The following is a 19674-nucleotide window of genomic DNA, read 5'->3' on the forward strand; positions in this document are numbered from 1 at the left end:
ATGGTTTCCACTCATTTACGCTGGACTGGGAAAGCAAATATTTCTTCTTGTTGACCATCAGTGTATTTGGACTTGCTTTTGGGCTTATCATTTGTGCTTGTTTTGAATACTGTGTCTGGTGTTGTATTTGTGTTTTTGTTCCTTCCTTTTTGTAACTCTTTACTTTTCCTTCCTGCTTCTCTCTCGCCGGGCATGCTGGGTTGTCCTGTCGGTGTGTACACGGCCCTGGGTTGGACACCGGCGGTTGTTAAGTTATTAGATTCACTTCTTGCTCTCTAACAAACTCTTACCCTTTTTTTCCCAATCCAGTGCCAGCAGCGTAGAGAAGACTCCGGATTGGTCGGACGAGGACACGGCCGCCAACCCTTTCTCCACCAACGGTGACAGCAACCCGTTTGAGGATGAGCCCACCTCCCCGGTGGTGTCGGTGCCCGTCAAGGCCCTGTACGACTACGAGGGACAGGAACAGGATGAGCTCAGCTTCAAAGCAGGTAGACACCACAAAAATGCCGTAGAGACGGATACAAACAGTGTACCTCATGGATTTACTACACGTACACGTACAGTACATGGATATTCTTTAACAGCTATTTTTGTCTTCTGGAAAAAAATTAAATAAATCCTGTCCGCATTCCCGTTCAGCAATTCCGTGGTAAAATTCTCGATAAACACACACCTAGGACCGCTTGTATAAGTATCAGTGTTTACAATATTCAGCGTTACATTCCATGGATGTATTACCGTTAACAATTTTGTTTTTCCTATGGCAAGGTAAGAGGAGTCCTCCTTTTCGTCCTCCTTTTCGCTCTCCAGTACCTTCCATTCATTTGCACAGCAACTTCCTGGTTTGTGCTGGTAATAGCGGGGACTACTTTCTTGTAGAAATTTGTCTTATAGTGAAATTGTTTCTGAGAACTGTTATAATTGGGATGTGTCTATGATTTTCATGTTGCCATATTTGTAACCATAGGCACTCCATGTCATGTCTCACTACACCATATCACTTCAATCAACAATCTCTTACTCCAGGCCAATTTTATGACGGATCCACATCCGAGGTTAAAGGCCAGAATCCTATCTGTCCGTTGTGTTGGCATGTGAAACGCTGACATAACACTTCACAGTGCGTTCTGCATCTCGAGAGCTCGCTCTCTAGGCGCTGGGAAAACTGTCAACCTGCGTGAAACACACCTGGAGTTTTCCTAGTACCTAAAAGAAAAACATCTTTCCCTTTGCTTTTCCAGGCGATGAGCTCACCAAGATAGGCAATGAAGATGATCAGGGCTGGTGCAAAGGACGGCTCAAAGACGGACAACTAGGCCTGTATCCTGCCAACTACGTGGAAGACATCCAGTAGTGACCCAAACGAAAGGGAAGGAAGTCTCTCCCTTCTGATGAAAACTGAACTCAGAATGGGAGATTAAAAGCGTTAAGCAGATTAGAATAGTACAACCCCAAAAACGTTGTAGCTTGTCATCTACAGTTTGACCTTGGTAGAACTTAACCACATGAACCCTATAGTCCCTATTCTCCGGCAAAAATAGCTGATCTACAAGCTCACAAACGCGTCGCAGCGCGACACATTGTGAGCTTGTAGATCACCTATTTTCGACAAAGAGATTTGTTGTCAAAGGAAATACTGGCAGACCTAGTAAAGAGCCCTGGGGGACCCCGATCAAGTATATAGGTTTTAAGTGGTTAAGTACCAAATCAAAAATCACCCACATCCAATTAACACTGACTTTAAGGCGTCCATGTGACCATGTGGGGATGATTCACACTAATTTCATAGTGGAAAAATGTAAATTATGTTTTAAGCTGACTAACAAAGCCACTGTTAGATTATTATTTCTGCTGTTACAAATCTGTTACAAATATAAGATAGGGAAATTACCCTTTTTCCCCCTTTTTCTTTTTTTATTCTTTTTTGTTTTTACAATTATTTAAATTTGACATGAAACCAAATGTGAACTTTACTTTCTACCTATTATTGAACACAGACACATTTTAAGTTGGTATTTTAAAATTACATTTTGAAGCAAAATTTAAATCCAGATGTTGAGAAAGGGCTGGGCAATATGTCTATTATATCAATATCATGATATGAGACAAAATATCGTCCAGCATTTTTATTTTAATATCCTGATATGGCTTAAGTGTTGTCTTTTCCTGGTTTTAATCACTTAAGCCCTATTTTTATACTTTCAAAACAGTTTGCTAAATATTTTTCTAATTTGATGATATGATCATTATACCAATATTATAATATCAATATCAAGGTATTTGGTCAAAGATATTGTGATATTAGAGTTTTCCCATATTGCCCAGTCCTATGTTGAGACCAATGCAGAGCTCAAATGTGCTCTCAACCGATAAGTTAAGTCAGCCACTCCCTCTCTGTTATTTCTAGTTTCAGTTTGTAGATCTTTTTATACATCTATAACAAATGGTTCGGAGATGTTCAAATCTACTCAGTTCAGTTCCTCTGTTCAAAATGGCTCAGTAGCCCTTGAATGTACATTCACTGATTGTATTGGCTCACCAATTGATTGTACACTTAGGCTGATGATGTTGCTCGTGTCGTCGCTGAACCACTCGGCTCCACCGAACAACTTGTGCTCAATCCTTAACACACAAATCACTTTATGTTCTATAGAGGATGTCAATTCTAATTCTCGTGAGTGTCATGATTTCTTTGTTTTTCTTTTAACACACTCTATGTTTTTTTGTTAGTTTTTTTCTCCTTCCATAATGGCGTCTCACTTGAAGCACCATATATGTTTATTCTTGCACTGGATTTCAATTGCCAAGTAATGGGAGATCGTTCTAGTGCTTCCCTTTTTTGAAATTATGTTACACGTTTTAAGCAATAAAATCCACTGCAAAGTATGATATTTCACAAGTTGGCAATGTTAAAGGTGTTTTTCTGCCTGCGTGTAAATAGCATAGAAGCCTGTGAACAAAAATAAAGCATTCAGGTGACGTTTAGTTGAAAATCGAAGACTTAATTTATATGCCATAAGTGCTTTTGTTCTCCTGTTGGAATGCTGTGACTGGGGAATCAGTTTGTACAATAATTGAATGTTGTTTTTTTTGGTTGGCAAATTTCCCATAATTTGCTGTTTTTGTTACATTTGTAAATATGATTGTTTTTTCTCTTTTACAGATGGCCATACTATAGTTTTAATCAACAAAATGTATCTAATTGGTTAAAAATAATACCTTATTTCCAAAATATTCTCTTATGCCTGATTTACAACTGTTCGTTATACGTGTTCTGTTGGGATGGTGAACTACATGCTCTTTCCTTTGCAAAAGCTCTAGTTAAATTCATTGATCGATTGATTGAACGTTTTCTTTTATTGATGCCTTTGACTGCAGCAGGAGCGTTAGTTTTCTGTTTTAAGGTGAGAGAAGAGAGATTTTGCCATGTTCCAAGACACACTGTCCACAGAATACAGTTACTTAAGATTGCACAGTTCAGATTGTACATGTCCCACATCATAAAAGAAATAAACAAATTCACTGAAACATGGTATTGGTGTTGTTGACTAATTCATAAATAATAGAAATAATTAAAACAAACTGATTAAAGCTTAGATGTGAAATTTTTGACAATGTTTGATTTTGATGTTTTATTTGTTTTATTATATTCAGACAATTAACAATGGGTCGTTAAATGCTCCCAAAAAAATGTAATCTCTCTGACACCTCTAGGGGGGCGCAGTCTGCCTCCAAACTATTCCGTTATCTGTGAGAAGCCCAGTCATTGGTCCAGAAATAATGGTGCCCAGGAGCAACTAACCAATCAGGATTGGCCACTAGTTAAAACACATTATTCTTTGTTGTATCATACTGTTTTTTGGTGACTGGTTATTTATTATTCTATTCTTTATAAAAAAGTTTTTTTTTTAATCACCAATTTCATATATCAGCTTTAAGGGGTCAAATTTGACCCTATGTCTTACTGTACATGTTTCTCTATCTGCCCTTGGTTTGCCGCCCCTTCACTGACCTGAGAAATAAAACATAAACCAATAAAATAAACATGAATAAAACAGAACTAGAGAACCGCTAGACCTTGTCTGCAGCCTGGGACGCGCCACAGTATTGCCCTGCACTGAAACTGCATTTCCCAGAGAGCCTTGCTACAACAACATAGACACGTGCCAGCTCTTCGCCAATCGGAGCTCAAGCGTGTTGTTTTCCTACTGACGTGTCGCATTTCGGCTCTTTCGGTAGATAAAAAAAAAGACGAACCAGCTCCTGTCGATGTGTTTGTGTGATCACTGATCTATTAGGTGTTAACAGTTCCAAACATGTCCGATCCCAGCAAGCAGGACATATCCGCTATCTTCAAGAGGTTGCGATCCATCCCCACGAATAAGGTGAGCTTTGGGATGAGATGTTTAACAAACGAGGAAGTGGACTCATGGACTTCACCATAGCTGACACTGACACGTCAAAGGTTTGAGACTGAGAGATGCTAGAAGACCTCATCTGATCTACCCAAACGTCTAAGATTTAATATAGCACTGTAGATTTAAAATCACCAGTGTAAGTGCTGAACGCTGAAGGTGTACATTACAAATTAGCCCTGATCCATGACTGCCATATAATGACAGTCATGGATGAACTTCAACCTGGTGTTTGCACTTTCTCCCTTTTTGGTCCGTACATCTACGTTAACGTTCAGATGTCAAATATAAAGTGCTTACCGTATGGCCACGGATGTTGCAATGATGCCCGGGCCCTCAAAAGTACCCGTATCTTCCATATTGTTGAATAAAAAGCATTTTAATCCGATTGGTGGCCATTTTCCCCGTATTTTCTCCACATGCTTTCAACTACGTGACCCTATTGGTTGGGAGATGTATTGCACTCTGATACATTATAACTCTATGAGAAAATGTCCACCGATCGGATTAAAATGCTTTTTATTCAACAATACGGAAGATACGGGAACGTCCATAATTGTAACATCCGTGGCCATGGGGTAAGCACTTTATATTTGAAATCTGAACGTTGATGTAAATGTACGGGCCAAAAAGGGAGAAAGTGCAAACACTATGTTGAAGTTCATCCATGACGGTCGCGACAGATGGCCGTCGTGTGATCATGGCTCAATACAAATAGTCTCTTCGAGGGTCCACAGTCAATGCAAGCAAAGCTCAGGGCTTTGTGTTAAAATATTAGATTTGTATTAAAACACAATTTTTCAAACTTTAAATAAAATGCATTTTCTTTCAAAATAAAACACCCAAAAAAAAAACATTTCAATCAGTAGGCTGTAACGACTGTGAGGACCAGAGGTTAAGTGAGGACAGCAGCTGAGTGGCTCAGCCTCAGCATTTGGACATTTGCTCTTATTTTTGGAGGCTTTAAGATATTAACAACCTGTGTCTCACGCACGATTTAATGCGTGAATGACATGAACCTAAAATACTAACTGCACAGCACGCACTGCACTTTATAACAACAGCTGCTTGTCACAGTGGTTCCCAGCTAGCGGCAAGCAGATGCTATGCTATCTTAGTTGCTAGTTAGTTGCAGACAGTGGTGGAAAAAATTACTCACATATTTTACTTAAGTAAAAGTGTCAATACTGCAATGTAGAAATACTCTGTTACAAGAAAAAGTTCGGAATTAAAAATGTACTTGAGTAAAAGTACAAAAGTATTGGTATCAAAATGTACTTAAAGTAACAAACGTAGAAAATACTCATTATGCAGAATGTCACGTTTCACAAGTTTTCAAATGTATAAAAAAATCTTTTGAGAATAGCAGATCTACAAGCTCACAATGAATGGCCGAAATGTATATAGGGCTGAAGTGGTTAATGTATGTTTTCGTAATAATACAAATCTACAAAGTAACTAGCTAAACTTTTCAAATAGTTATAGTGGAGTAAAAGTACAATATTTGCCTTTTGAGATGTAGTGGAGTAGAAGTAAAATTATTGAAAATTGTAAGTACTCCAGTAAAGTAAAAAATACCTCAAAATTGTACTGAAGTACAGAACTTGAGTGAATGTACTTTGTTACTTTACACCACTGACCCCAGGGGCCTTTGAGGGGATCCATGGCGGGGCCTCAGCCAAGTGAGAAGTAGTTTAATTTAACTAGAATTAAATATAGTTACATTGAAATTATTTATATACACACACACACACACACACACACACACACACACACACACACACACACACACACACACACACACACACACACACACTCTATCTCTATATATATCACACACATACATCTCTATATATCACACACATACATCTCTATCAGTGACTAATATTATGCACATCCTGCCATGAGCAGGACCTGCGGGGTAACACATTTTGTTCTGTCCTTTTATGGAATGACAATAAACTCCTTGACCTTGACCATGACCTAATGCCATGTTTAAACATTATTGCTGTATAGAGTGTTTGTTCAGTAACAGGGGTATGCCTGTCTCTAAGTCTCTCTGTAAACAGAAAAAAAACGTTCAGGTCGGGACACATTTTATATAGTCAGCGGAGACAACTCATACAGGATGCAGGATAAACAATGGAAATTGGAAGTGATGACACAAAGGAATGAGCAGAAAGATTTGGAATCGGAACACTATAAAATTGAAGATGATAAATGTGTTCTCTCCTGACTGGCTGAAATTGGCAGCCCACCTGAACATGTATTTTCTGTTTATTAAAGATCTGTAGAGACGGGGAGACTCCTGTTACTGAACAAACACTATATCAATTATTACTATCTGAAATATAGAGCTTTAACTTTTTAACAGAAAAACTTAAGGTTTTAAACAAATAATATCACTTACACTACCTTTAACACTATAAGTCTGTTTATCATATAGCCTACAATTCAAAATTACTTTCATATCAGGGTCCCTGGCACCAAATAAATTTAAAAAGGTCCCTAGCATAATGACAAGTCAATTAGGGAGTCTGTGATATGGTGTATAATCTGACTGTATGAAGAAAACGTTTAGAAAATCTGATTTAGGTTACGCTTTGCTCATCAGACTTCAATTTGAAGTGGTTCCACAATTGTACAAATGGTTGGATGTTTGGCAAACCCTATAGCCTTCATTACTGTTGTCATATATTGGCTTAGACCAGTGGTTTTCATACTTTTAATTTCAAGGACCCACATACAGTAACACTCATCATCAGACCTGATCCTAAAGAAACCCTGAGGGTCCTCGGACCCCACTTTGAGAACAGCTGTTTTAGACGTATGATATCAAGGATAGAGGTGGTTCAGATATAACATGCAGCCAGGATATTTATTTTTATTTGTTGTATAATTGTCTAATTGGAGAATTCATTGTTCCATAGGCTTGTTTCGACTGCTCGTCTAAAAACCCTAGCTGGGCCAGTATCACCTATGGAGTGTTTCTATGTATAGACTGTTCAGGGACTCACAGGTCTCTGGGAGTTCATCTGTCCTTCATCAGGTAACTAGCCATGTCTTCTGATTGCTAAACACAGTTGGGTCATTGACAGTTCATTATAGCTGTCCATTAGGACTGCAACAGTTAATCGAACTAATCAATTTAATCGGTTGTTTCAATAGATTTTGGGGTGGAATTGGAATTTCTTTCTTAGTCAATTCTAAACAATATATTAACTTTTTGTCGTTGATTGTATAAAACAAATATACAGTATACAGTACATAAACACGTGCTTCAAGTTCAAGATGATTAATATTATATATTATTTTGATACATCGAAAAGTCGATAGTTGTAGCCCGACTGTAGTTGTCTATTTCAGTGTTAAACCATTTCAGATAACAACTTACATTGCTCATGTCCTAAGATTTGATGTTGTGTTTCACACAGGTCCACTGAACTGGACTCTAACTGGTCCTGGTTCCAGTTGAGGTGTATGCAAGTTGGGGGCAATGCCACTGGGGTGAGTACCTAACCTGTCCTCAAAATATCAGCTAGTTAACCACTTTAACCCTAGTCTCGCGAGCCAGACTGTTGCCTCCCACAAGTTTCAAATGCTTCCGTCATACAGTCTGGAGCACCGAAGCTCTGAAAATGATCAAGCGATAAAGCGGATGTGACGCTGACGCCTCCTCCCCACTTCCGCTTTGTCTTTATAGTCGTGCAAATTTATCTGAATATAAATCGAAACAATTTAAGCATACATACTGTATAGCTTGCAGAAATGGAAAGATTTTTATTTTGTTAAGATATATTTTCGTGAACAGAAATGAAGAACAGATTCAGATTTCGGGAGGTGTAGTTCCAAACTCTATATCGCATTCGGAGATTGTGGAATAGTTGTCTGGCTACTTTAACCTTAACCCTACATTTTTCTAATTCTTTCAAAAATCTTCAAATGATTTTGAAAACGTTGAAAAATGTTTTTCATAGCAGATCTACAAGACAAAATAGTAGTTAAAGTAGCCAAACTCGGGTCGTGGTGAATGTGGAGTGCATTAAAACCTTGTCACTGTACATGTCTTGAAATGTGTTTAATATCATTTGAGCAACTGCTGCAGTGCATGGGTGATTTGAATGGGTGTCTTCCTGTGGACAGACTGCATTTTTCACCCAGCATGGCTTTTCATCCGGTGCTGCCAACTTGAAGTACAACAGCCGAGCTGCCCTGCTGTACCGGGAGAAGGTCAAGACTCTAGCCAATCAAGCCACCAGAAGTCACGGCACAGAGGTACTATTGCTGGTTCCACCTGTAGCAACGTCCTTTACTTTAGAGTTAAATAAGTTGATACCAGGTCTATATTCGTAATATTGTCATTATTTGTGTTTTGACAGTGACATACAATGAATGAATAATGACGCAAGCGTCATTTTCAGCAACTAGCGCAGTGCCCTTTATCAGAGTACTAGGAGGCCAGTCTATGGTGTCAGTCATCTATGTTTTTTTTATTTTATTCAAGCAAGCAAGCTGTCTGTCTATAAATGTGGTGGGTGTGTGTGTGTGTGTGTGTGTGTGGGTGGGTGGTACGGTGCTGAGTGGGAAGTCGGTCGGACCGGCAGTTTTCAGAACCGAAATTCTAAATGTCTGTCTCGCTCACTGAGTCCCTTTTTTATTCTTTTTTTTTACCACTTGTATACTTCGTAGTAAGACTTATAGCAAAACAGCTGATCTACAAGCTCACACACTGCGAGCAGTCAACAGTACTACACGTTGTGAGGTTGTAGATGTGCTATTTTTAAAAGTTTTTGACAATATGACATGCCCAAAATTGGGACTTTTAGACTGCCACAATCCAAAATAGGCAACTTAAACGTCAGCTGGACTGGTCCACACTCCACAACGCCATTGTTGTATTACAGTTATCGGCAATGACCCTTGGCCAATCACAATGCACACATGAAACTATCTGTAGTATAGTTAATGCTAATAATAATCCCCTAATGCGCTCATCTCTTTGTGTGTATGTGTGTATATGGTGACAGTGATGTATCTAACTCTCTTATTTCTTACAGTTATGGCTGGACAGTAACCCCCCCATGTCCCCAAAATCACTGGATGACAAGCAAGAGGACTTCTTCAGCCTACACACAGAGGTTTGTGTGTGTTGTTAGCTTGAAAATTACGCCTTGTCGGCAAGCAACGCCGTCTTGTGATGGAGTGTAAATTAAGCTTTATACGATGCATGAGGTTGTCAGATGCTGTGTTCACATAAGTGGCGACAAAAGCTACGACACTGCCAAGCTACATTGCTGTAGAGTCACCGTTGAAGTGTTGCTCAAGCAACACTGTGTAAATGAAAAGGATAGGATTAAATAGCACAGACCTGGTTACGGCAAGAATTACGTTTTCTTCCATTTACGAAACGGACTAGGAACTGGGGAGAGGGAAGGGGAGTGGTAATGGGGGAACAAAAACATGATTGATTGACACTTTACTGCATCCACTGAAGCGCTGAAAAATGTTGAAACCAGACCAATTTTGTTCTGTAGCGCGTGTCAAGAGTCAGACATTGTCATGTTGTTGGCTTCCACTGAAAATGACTTGTAGCCTGCCGCTTTGTCAATTGGAGTTCACTGTCATTTCACCTACAGTATCTAGATTCTCAAGAAGTGTTAAAGGAAACCTTAGCGCTCCGGTGACACAGCGGTAAAGTACTTGTCCACCACCGCGGAGTCTAGGGGCTAGAATCCATCGCGGTGCATTCGGCTTTGTCGAGGACTCCTCACTGGCGGGTGAACTAGTAGGGTACAACAGCAGTGACAACACAGAGAAATGTGTGTGGGGAGTAATTAATTGGCATAATAACTAAATGGGGGAGAAAAGGGTGTAAAAAATAATTGGCCACTCTAAAATGTTTTAAAAAGAGCGAGGAAAAAAAGGAAACCTTCAACCACTGTAGGTTTATACTGTTAAACCACAGCTGGCTTTCTCTTCCTGTTTCTTTGCGGCTGAAAGGCAACTTATATTTGCAGTGTAGTTATTTGGGTTTGTTGATGACATGTATTAATGTGTTAATATATGCTATGTTGATTAATTGAATACATATGACCACAATGGCAACAAGTCCCCAGGACTTTTTTTGTGTTATCCTTTTAGCCTAAATGTCTTACTGTACCCTGTGCTGTTTACATTTCTGACTAATATAGTATTCAATCAATCAATCAATCAGATGTTGTAGCTATGCGTTGTGAGCTTTTAGATCAGCTATTTTCGGTGAAGACATTTTGTGTTGATGGAAAAAAAGAGCGGACCTAGTATCGAGCCCTAGGGGACCCCGGTCAACTAAGTATATAGGGGTTTAAGTGAATCAGATGTCATGTATTTTTGTCGGTGCTGTTAGTAATTTACGCATCATCTGGGATCTTATGTGTGTGTGTGTGTGTGTGTGTGTGTGTGTGTGTGTGTGTGTGTGGTGTTCAGGTTGTTCCTGAGATTCAGAACACGGCCCAGATGACTCTCTACACCGCCCCTGTAGAGCGGCCTCCTCCTGCCCACCAGGACACAGACGGTAGAGACAGTAATGGTACAGTACACTCTCTAGTGGTTTATCAGCATACTGTACACCAGTGGCTACTAAACTGTGCTGTGAGAAGAAGTAGAAGTAGAAGTAGAAGTCGAGTTGTGTCTTGGAATTTTATGACAACCAGACATTATTATCACAATATTTAAAACTGTACAAAAAGTTATGAATTATCTTTTTCATTTACTAAATCGGTCATGTGTATGTGCTCATTTACCAATACAGAATCAAATTCTATACCTAAAATGTTTTACCACTTTGGCATCTTTATTTGGGGCATTTCATTATTGGCAAAATCATTTCATTTTTTTCCCACAACTTTTCCAAAATATAAAAAATATCTACAAGTTCACAACATATCACAACCACTGGTGTACAATATATCCAGTATACAGTAAGGCACTGGTATTTGACCTGCCAAACCACATAGACCATTAACCTCCGTCTCTCATCTCCTCTCACTCTCAGGTAACCCGGAGGAAGGTCCCACTGTTGACATGCTGAGTGTTTCTCCGAAAGCTCATACAGGTTCATTGAGGCATATACTGTATAAGCTACAATATACTGTTTGAGGACTGATCAAGAAGTTAGAAGAGAATGATATGCAGTAAAATGTCAAAAAAGTCTTGAGAAAAGGTTCTTGTGATCGACACGCCAACCGTTGTTAAGTTAATCAATGCCGAGGTGATAAGTGGCTGTCGGAATTGACCTTTTCTTTTTTACTTGGAATTGGATCTTTGGGTGATTTGATTTCTTGCACCACAGAAGAGACAAATCCAGTGGCAGTGTGTGTGTGTGTGTGTGTGTCTAGGGTGAACATCCAATCTACAAGTTCATAATGCATGGCCAAGCTCTTGTTAATACTTTTCATTAACCACTTTTAACCTGGCCCCCCTATTTTGGGCCTGTCAAATATGTACATTTAAAAAAATGGCAGTTCTACTGTTTTCCATTTTCTCTACTTTTACACAACACTGTCATACGACATTATGGCTTTTATGGAAATGTTTTAAAAGATAGACAAACAATGGAGATAAAAAGTTTTTACCCGGCAGTGACAATATATATAAAGGTATACACTGCACGTATAATACTGTACACATACAGTACAGTACAGTTTGTATGCATTTGTATGATGACTGACATGCTTTTGCTGTAACTACTACTCATCTTCTCCAGAGGCCCCGTCTGTTCTGAAGAAGAAACCCACTGGTACCAAGAAAACAGTACGTACTAAACACTTTATTTGACCTTGATTTGTGCCCATGTATGCATAATGTTCACATGCATTTGGAGTCATAATTCCAGAGTACATAAGTGTTTGTGTTTTGTAGCTGGGCTCTAAGAAGGGTGGTCTGGGAGCTCATAAGGTGAGCAACCAGAGTTTCTCTGAGCTGGAGAAGAGAGCGTTGGCTGTGGACAAACAGAGAGAGAAGGACGACAACACTGCTGGCAGGAACCCTGCTCAGTCTGATGAACCCATGTAAGACACCCTCACTGTTCTGCTTCTGAATGAGGCATCACCAAATGAATAGTTTGTTATATATATATAGTGAAATATCCGCGATGCATTTTCACATTGTTTATTCGTCACGCTCCAATTGTGTATGGACCTTGAGACAACCCTCACTGTTCCTTCAAACAACTAAGGATGAATTTAGCCTTGACCTTCCCGATATTTGTTAATTTTTCCATCCGTGTTGAGCCTGAGGTTGTGTTTGTGTCGTCTTGTAATTTGTTGTGGCTCTCTGCTTACGCCACGCCACCGCTTGTTTTCTGACTACACCTCCTTCCTTCCTTCCTTCCTTCCTTCCTTCCTTCCTTCCTTCCTCTCCTAAGTGCTCCTTCCCTGCGTCTGGCCTACAAGGATCTGGAAGACCAGAGGAAAAAACAAGAGCAAAAGCTGAAGGGACTGGAGGGGAATAAGAATAAGAAGGAGCAGGCTGACAGACTGGGCATGGGGTTGAGTATGAGGAGGTACGATATATGATGATGAAGATGATTATATCACAATGAAAAATATTTTTCAAGGTTTGAAAGAAAAAAACACCATGATTTGTTTTTAATCATTAATAGCGTATTAGTGTTTTGCCTATATTTGGTGTCCCACTTAATGTCCTTGTGGCCCAGTAGTGGGCCCTGGCCCACAGATTGGGAATCGCTGAAAAATGATACCACTAACTGGTTCTTCCAACAGTTACAAGCAGTACAAACATGCCAATGAGTTACAATGCAACTCATTGATATGTCCCCCTCTCCGTCTCCCTCTAGTGGCATGTCTCACTCATCGATGTCAGACATGCAATACAGTACCCAACAGGATAACCCCTCGCTCGCTAAGACTACCAAGGGACGCCGATTCACTGAGGTAGACGATGATGAAGGCTCCTTCAGCTCCAGGTTAGACGGAAAGACTTCTGTCAGTGGAGGGGGGATATGCACACACACACAGCAAGTAGGCTTGGTGTTAAACCATCGTCTCTGCAAGTAGGCTTGGTGTTAAACCATCGTCTCTGTCAGGTGGAAACCTCATATGTCCAAAAAATGTCAGGATTCAAATTCAAAAGTAGCAGATCTGCAAGCTCGAAAAGTGGCGCGAATGTTTTTGTCAGACGCTGTAGTATGATCAAGTAGGGCACTAATTTATGAAAAAACGAAAAAAGTTAAAATATGTAGATAAGAGGTTTCTGCCCGACAACAACGATGTATTTCTTTTTACTACATTTCGTCTTTGCACATATTTTCGGGTTAGTTCTTTCTCGATAAAGAGGCGATCAAGCAGAGGCGCTCCTTGCAGTCAAGTGCAGGTAATAGTCTGTAACTAGTGGTAGTTGGTTTAAGTTTGTTTATCACATACTGTACGTCTTGTGCTGAACGTCAGCTATATGCTAGTATCTGTCCCAGCAACGTTTTTGTTTTGTACATAGTCCTGATGGTATTTTAGAGTGTGTGATTATTCTGGAAAACAAAACAAAAAAAGTACAGCCTAAAGGCTGTGAAAAGGTCTGTCGCCCGACGCGTTATTATGGATTCCACCAACGTTGTAGTACAGACCCGCCTTACCTGTGTCTGATTGGCTTCCTGGCAGGCATAGTTTTACTATACCAAATTGTTTTACTGAGGTTAAGGTTAAGTTTAGGCATAGTTGCAAAAACGCTAGGAAGGAAGAACTGTCAATCACAGCGACTACTGGCCAATCACAGCGGGTCTCCTTAGAAAAGCGCTGGGATCCATAAGCACACGTCGAACAGGACATAATGGAGCCTGAGCAGTTATGGGCCGTCGCTGCATGTTTGGTTGTGCTAACAATCTATAGCCATCTAACCATACTTATATCTGTCAATCTGGTGGGGGCATTTTTCTAATGAAGTAGGAGTGCAATAGTTAATTGACCGCTAATAAGATAATGGATATAAATTAGTTGAAGCCCTTAAACTCAAATCTATATTTTTTCATCTCTGAACCATTACTGTGATCCCTGCTGTTTAGACTGATGTCCAGGTTTGATGAACAGACGGAAAGTGCAGATAAATGGGGTGACGGAGGTGATGGAGGCTGGACAGAGAGGAAGAAACCAGAGCCGGACTTCTTCGTGACCTCCGCCATCACCCACCAGGAGGACAGGTAAGGGTACCATACTTACCATACGTTTCAGACCATCCAAAATAGGTATATTTGATCTGGGGACCCCACCACCCTGACAAGCACTTGTAATTGTCGGCATTACATTTAGTTTGACTCGGTTCCACAGATAAATATTGTGAAAATAGCCGAACTACAAGCTCACAACGTCTCGCACTGCGAGGCGTTGTGAGCTTGTAGTTCGGCTTGAGTAATATTTGACCAGGAGTACCTGGCTGATACTCTTACTCAAGTTAAAGTTGCTCTGTCAAATTATACTTGAGTTAAAGTACTGGAGTACTTAACTAACTAACGTGTTTTTATTATCAATTTATTGCTGTATTAACATTTTGACATTTTCCAATTTTGTGAGCTTTTGAGATTTGATGAATAACAGGTAATAATAATAATGAATTGCATTTTTATAGCGCTTTTCTAAGTGCTCAAAGCGCTTTACAATGGTTCATTCATTCAGGTCTGCCCTCGAGATTTTAAGTCCTCATAACCACATGGTTATTTCATGTTTTTAAAGTGTGTTAAAGGGTTGTCCTGTTGCATTTCAAAGCTCTAACGTTTTGGGTGTGTTTGTGACGTTCAGGCCAGCCCGGCGCAGGCCTGAGCCAGAAGCCGTGACAGACACCGGAGAAGCCCAAAAGAAGTTTGGAGGTGACGTCAAGGCCATCTCCTCTGACATGTACTTTGGCAAACAGGACAGTTCTGATGTAGGTGTTAATGTGTGTGTGTGTGTGTGTGTGTTTAATCCTAAATCCAATCAATCAAGTGATAGATTACTTTGAAATGATTTGCCATATTGCCAAGTTTGTCAATTGTTTTGCGCCGTAGCTCTGTAGGAAGGTGAGCCTTTCTCTCTGTGTGTTCAGAGCTAATCTCGCAAATGGCTGCACTGATCAGTGCCAAATATTTCTTGACACATTACCAGTAGGATACAGAAGTACCTCCACTCATGTTTTTATCTTTGGGAATAGAAGTCAAAGGAGCTCTGTACGGGCTGAAACCTTGCCCAAATGTGTAGTCATACGTCATAGATATGTAATATGAAAGACGTCATAGATGACTGATATTATGGGCTGGCCACATGAAGTCTGAGATCCACATTGAAGCCAGAATTTATACAGCAATACGATATGTGTGAAAGAAGTGTGTGTATGTTTCTGTCTGTCTGTGTGTGTGTGTGTGTGTGTGTGTGTGTGTGTGTGTGTGTGTGTGTGTGTGTGTGTGTGTGTGTGTGTGTGTGTGTGTGTATCTGTCTGTCTGTCTTGCACAAGGATCCAGGCTCGAATCCAACGCCTCACTTGTCTCTCCTCTCTCTGCTCTTGGTTTCCTGTCTCTCTACACACTGACCTATGAAATGAATTTTTGAGAAAATAAATGAAGAAAGATCTTGTGTTTTCCAGTATGAGGCGAAGACTCGACTGGAGAGATTTTCGGGGAGTTCTGCTATAAGTTCAGCGGACCTGTTCGATGACCCAAAGAAACAACCTGGTATGGAAACATCATAATATGGCACCATTCAGTACTGTGTATTCTCATGATAATGATCACATACAGTATAAATACCAAATATCACTATTTTTGTTTATACGGTAGTAGTATTGTTATGATGATAGTGTGTCGGGAGCTGGCACTGGTGTTTAGAGAAGAACATTTATGTGGAATGGATATTGTGAAAAATATACCATTTGAAAGATCATATAAAAAATTACTTTTGTTTAATTGAAAAAGTCACACAGTATGGCTTTACATTTTTCATATTAATCAATTCAAACTTTATTCAAGACGCACACAGGGGGGTCCATAGTGAAGAACACATAAAACATATAAAAACAAAACAATAAATCAACAAAGCATACAAACAAGGCAGGACTTTCAGCCTTATCTCTGCACATAGAGGCTAGAGCGCCAGTGTCTCCATAGCTTAAATGACAGCCTAACAGAGCTCTTGGCAAGATTAGAGAGTGATACAATGCGGAGTGCAGTAAGCTTTAAAAAGTGAGATTTTCACTGGAACTGAGCAGAAATTGAATTTGCGAACAAGCATGTTGGCTTGGGCATACAGTTTACGGCGCTGTCTAAAAATATCTCTGTCATCAGATAGGTCATTTGTTATAAAATGACCTAGATATTTGGTCTCCTTGCACTCTTTCAGTGTCATACCAGACAGATAGAAGTCAGGAAATACCAGCTTACTGTCTTCCTTACTTCTCACGATAAGAGTTATGCTCTTTTTTGCATTGTACTTAATATTAAAATCAATGCCATACTGTGAGCACACTCTTAGTAACTGCTGGAGACCAGCACTACTAGGACATAGGACCACCAAGTCATCTGCAAACATGAGGTGGTTGATGATACAGTCACCAATGATACACCCTGTTTTACAGGCATTCAATTGTAAAGATAAATCATCCATAAATACATTAAAAAGAAAAGGAGATAAAATGCTGCCTTGTCTTACCCCATTGGTAACATGGAATGGGGCGGAGACATAATTTGTTAAAAAGTTTACAGTGACTGACTCTGTCAATTAATGTTATGTTATCAATAAAATCGTAGTGTTTGCCAATTATTTAGGCTTGCAATATCCTTTGGCTGGAATATGAATTGTTGATCCGTTCGTCCGTCTGCTTGCACAGCGAGTTCCTACCGTCTGTCCAACATCGTGCCCAGCGCCCCAGACATGTCCCAGCTGAAACTAGGTGTGCGCTCCATGGCAGGAAAGCTGTCCGTCATGGCCAGTGGGGTTGTAAACTCCATCCAGGTGGGTCGGCGACACACACTGCATTTGTACAAATACTGTACTGTATGTAATGCATACTGTAACATGTATGAAGGATGAATATTTATTATTGCTGTCGGGCGCATCATGAGCAATAACACCAGACTCTTTTTATCTAGCAGCCACTGCACAGACTGAACTGAAATGTGTTTTAAAGGGACTCCTTTTTTATACGTACTGACTATTATTTCTGAAAAATGTTTGATAACCACTGTAATGGGGCATAAAGATGAAATATGGAGACACAAGGTTTCTGCCCAACAGCTATGTCATACAACTTGGACACCAACGTTTTCGGGCTAATTCGGGATTTTGAACAATGTCTCTGACGCTTTTTTCTTTTCCCACGTTTTTTTCAGGATCATTACAGCACTTGAGTGGACGACTTGTTTTAGTTGGAACGTCTACCGCTCTCATCCTGCTTGGGACAGCGTCAACGTGGGACAGCGACACGTCTTTGGTAGAGAGACCACGGGAGATATTAACCACTTAAACCCCAGCATCCGTATTGCGGGGATAGCTTTTGCAGAAAAAAGCAGATCGACAAGCTTACAACTGCGACGCGTTGTAAGCTTGTCGTTCTGCTATTTTCAGCAAAAGCTTTCACCACAGTAACAGAAAGCATAAAAGACACTAGCATAGATCCCTGAGGGACTCTGCTCAACCATATGGGGTTTAAGTGGTTAAACTTTGCTGTGTCGGCCGACATTCTGTAGGACAACGAAGAAGAAGAAAAATAGTGTGTATATTGGAGTTTTGTACTTTTGGATCTGTTAAAATTATATGTAATAGAATATTAACTACAGAAGCTTATTTGAGTGAAGCTACTGATGGAAGCACAATATTTACAGTAGTAGTGTATTCCTCCGTGGGTATAATGAAGGGTGGTTCTTTTGGGTAACCGCCCAACTCACTCCAAATCCAACTCACTCCAAATCGCGCCCAACTCACTCCAGACATCTCACTCCACACACTTGCCCAACTCACTCCACACACTTGCCCAACTCACTCCACACACTTGCCCAACTCACTCCACACACTTGCCCAACTCACTCCAAAAATTATTATTGAGTACAATATTGAGGAATTAAGTACAATATTGAGGAATTTGTTACTTTTAACTCTATTCTGTTTTAGGCTTGGTTAAAGTTTTAAATACTGTCTCTACAAAACAACTTAATGGTTCTGGGGGGGGGGGGGGGGGGGGGCTCGCTGGCCACTTTGGCACTTGGAGTCCAGTGTTTGTTAGATGTCTTATTCTATTGTTGGTCAAATCAAGAGGTGTTGTTATATTCCTCGTTAAGGTTTTGGCCCTCCTCCACTGAGTTCACCCGCATAATCACCCTCCACCCAGGTTAGGGTTAGGGTTTAGGGTTAGGGTTAGGGTTAGAATGTAAGAGTCTCCACCGATTCAACCCACACACACACACACACACACACACACACACACACACACACACACACACACACACACACACACACACACACACACACACACACACACACACACACACACACTATAATATTATAATTTATAGCTGCAAAGTAACTATTAAAACAAATACATTTAGTGGAGTAAAAAAACAATATGTGGATCCAATATGTAGTGGAGTAGAGGTAAAACCATTGGAAGTTGGGAATACTCAAATAACGCACAAATACCCAACATTGTACATAAGTACAGTACTTAAGTTAATGTACTTAGTTACTTTACACCACTGACACATTGAACCAATATTACACTGGTGACATTGCATGGAGTGAGTTGGGTTTGGTCCTGGAGTGAGTTGGCTATGGTCCTGGAGGGAGTTGGTCTTTGGTCCTGGAGGGACTTGTCCCAGCCCTGGAGTGAGTTGGGCGAGCCCTGGAGTGAGTTGGGCAAATATTTCTTAAGTCTTCATGGAGTGAGTTGGATTTGGAGTGAGTTGGGCGGTATTCGTTATTTTGGAATAGTACTGCCATTAGGGAGAGCATTTAGAATGGACTATTATTTAATTTGCTTTGACAAAATTTAGAAAAGTGTAGGGACCTTAAGAATTCTGGTATAATCGTAGCGCTGGTGCGTTTTGGCTTTTTGGTTTCTTTTCGTTACTTTGCCATTTGATGAGTTCAGTTCCTGGGAGAAGTGCATTATGCATTTAAATGTCATTTGTCTGGTTGATGAAAACAACTTGCCTAGAGATAGTTAGCTTTTCCCTCTATACGCATGCACCTTAGAGATTTACGTTGTGTATTTATTTCTTGCACATTCCTATGGGTCTAGAAGTGTCCTT

At 40.2% G+C, this 19674-nt stretch overlaps 2 protein-coding genes across 4 annotated transcripts in view; both read left to right on the forward strand.

Annotated features, from left to right (window-relative positions):
* The window catches only part of pacsin2 (protein kinase C and casein kinase substrate in neurons 2), a 39757-nt gene extending 36221 nt beyond the window's left edge, over positions 1-3536 (forward strand). For all 3 annotated transcript variants that reach the window (XM_084049713.1, XM_084049715.1, XM_084049714.1), the window contains 2 exons: positions 310-491; positions 1245-3536. In XM_084049713.1, the coding sequence (XP_083905839.1) occupies positions 310-491; positions 1245-1357 (295 nt within the window). In that variant the 3' untranslated portion in view covers positions 1358-3536. The remainder of the gene's footprint in view (positions 1-309; positions 492-1244) is intronic.
* A 704-nt stretch (positions 3537-4240) lies between these two features.
* On the forward strand, positions 4241-18581 carry arfgap3 (ADP-ribosylation factor GTPase activating protein 3). The gene is made up of 16 exons (XM_084049912.1): positions 4241-4388; positions 7349-7467; positions 7853-7925; positions 8562-8693; positions 9476-9556; positions 10884-10986; positions 11452-11511; positions 12163-12209; positions 12318-12466; positions 12823-12960; positions 13255-13383; positions 14473-14607; positions 15203-15326; positions 16020-16107; positions 17259-17383; positions 17761-18581. Exons 1-16 carry the CDS (start codon positions 4320-4322, stop codon positions 17776-17778), a joined length of 1590 nt encoding a protein of 529 aa, XP_083906038.1. The 5' UTR covers positions 4241-4319; the 3' UTR covers positions 17779-18581.
* The last annotated feature ends 1093 nt before the right edge of the window (positions 18582-19674 follow it).

This window comes from Gymnoscopelus microlampas (genome assembly GCF_963454915.1).
Source record: "Gymnoscopelus microlampas genome assembly, chromosome: 23".
In the NCBI taxonomy this organism is placed as follows: Eukaryota; Metazoa; Chordata; class Actinopteri; order Myctophiformes; family Myctophidae; genus Gymnoscopelus; species Gymnoscopelus microlampas.

What these genes read in the sequence shown, in the direction of transcription:
- arfgap3 (XM_084049912.1), top strand. Translation starts at nt 4,320, where the DNA reads ATGTCCGATCCCAGCAAGCAGGACATATCCGCTATCTTCAAGAGGTTG. An exon ending in TTCTCCGAAAGCTCATACAG is followed by an intron (nt 11,512 to 12,162) that starts GTTCATTGAGGC and finishes CATCTTCTCCAG; the next exon opens with AGGCCCCGTCTGTTCTGAAG. An exon ending in GAAGGCTCCTTCAGCTCCAG is followed by an intron (nt 13,384 to 14,472) that starts GTTAGACGGAAA and finishes CCTGCTGTTTAG; the next exon opens with ACTGATGTCCAGGTTTGATG.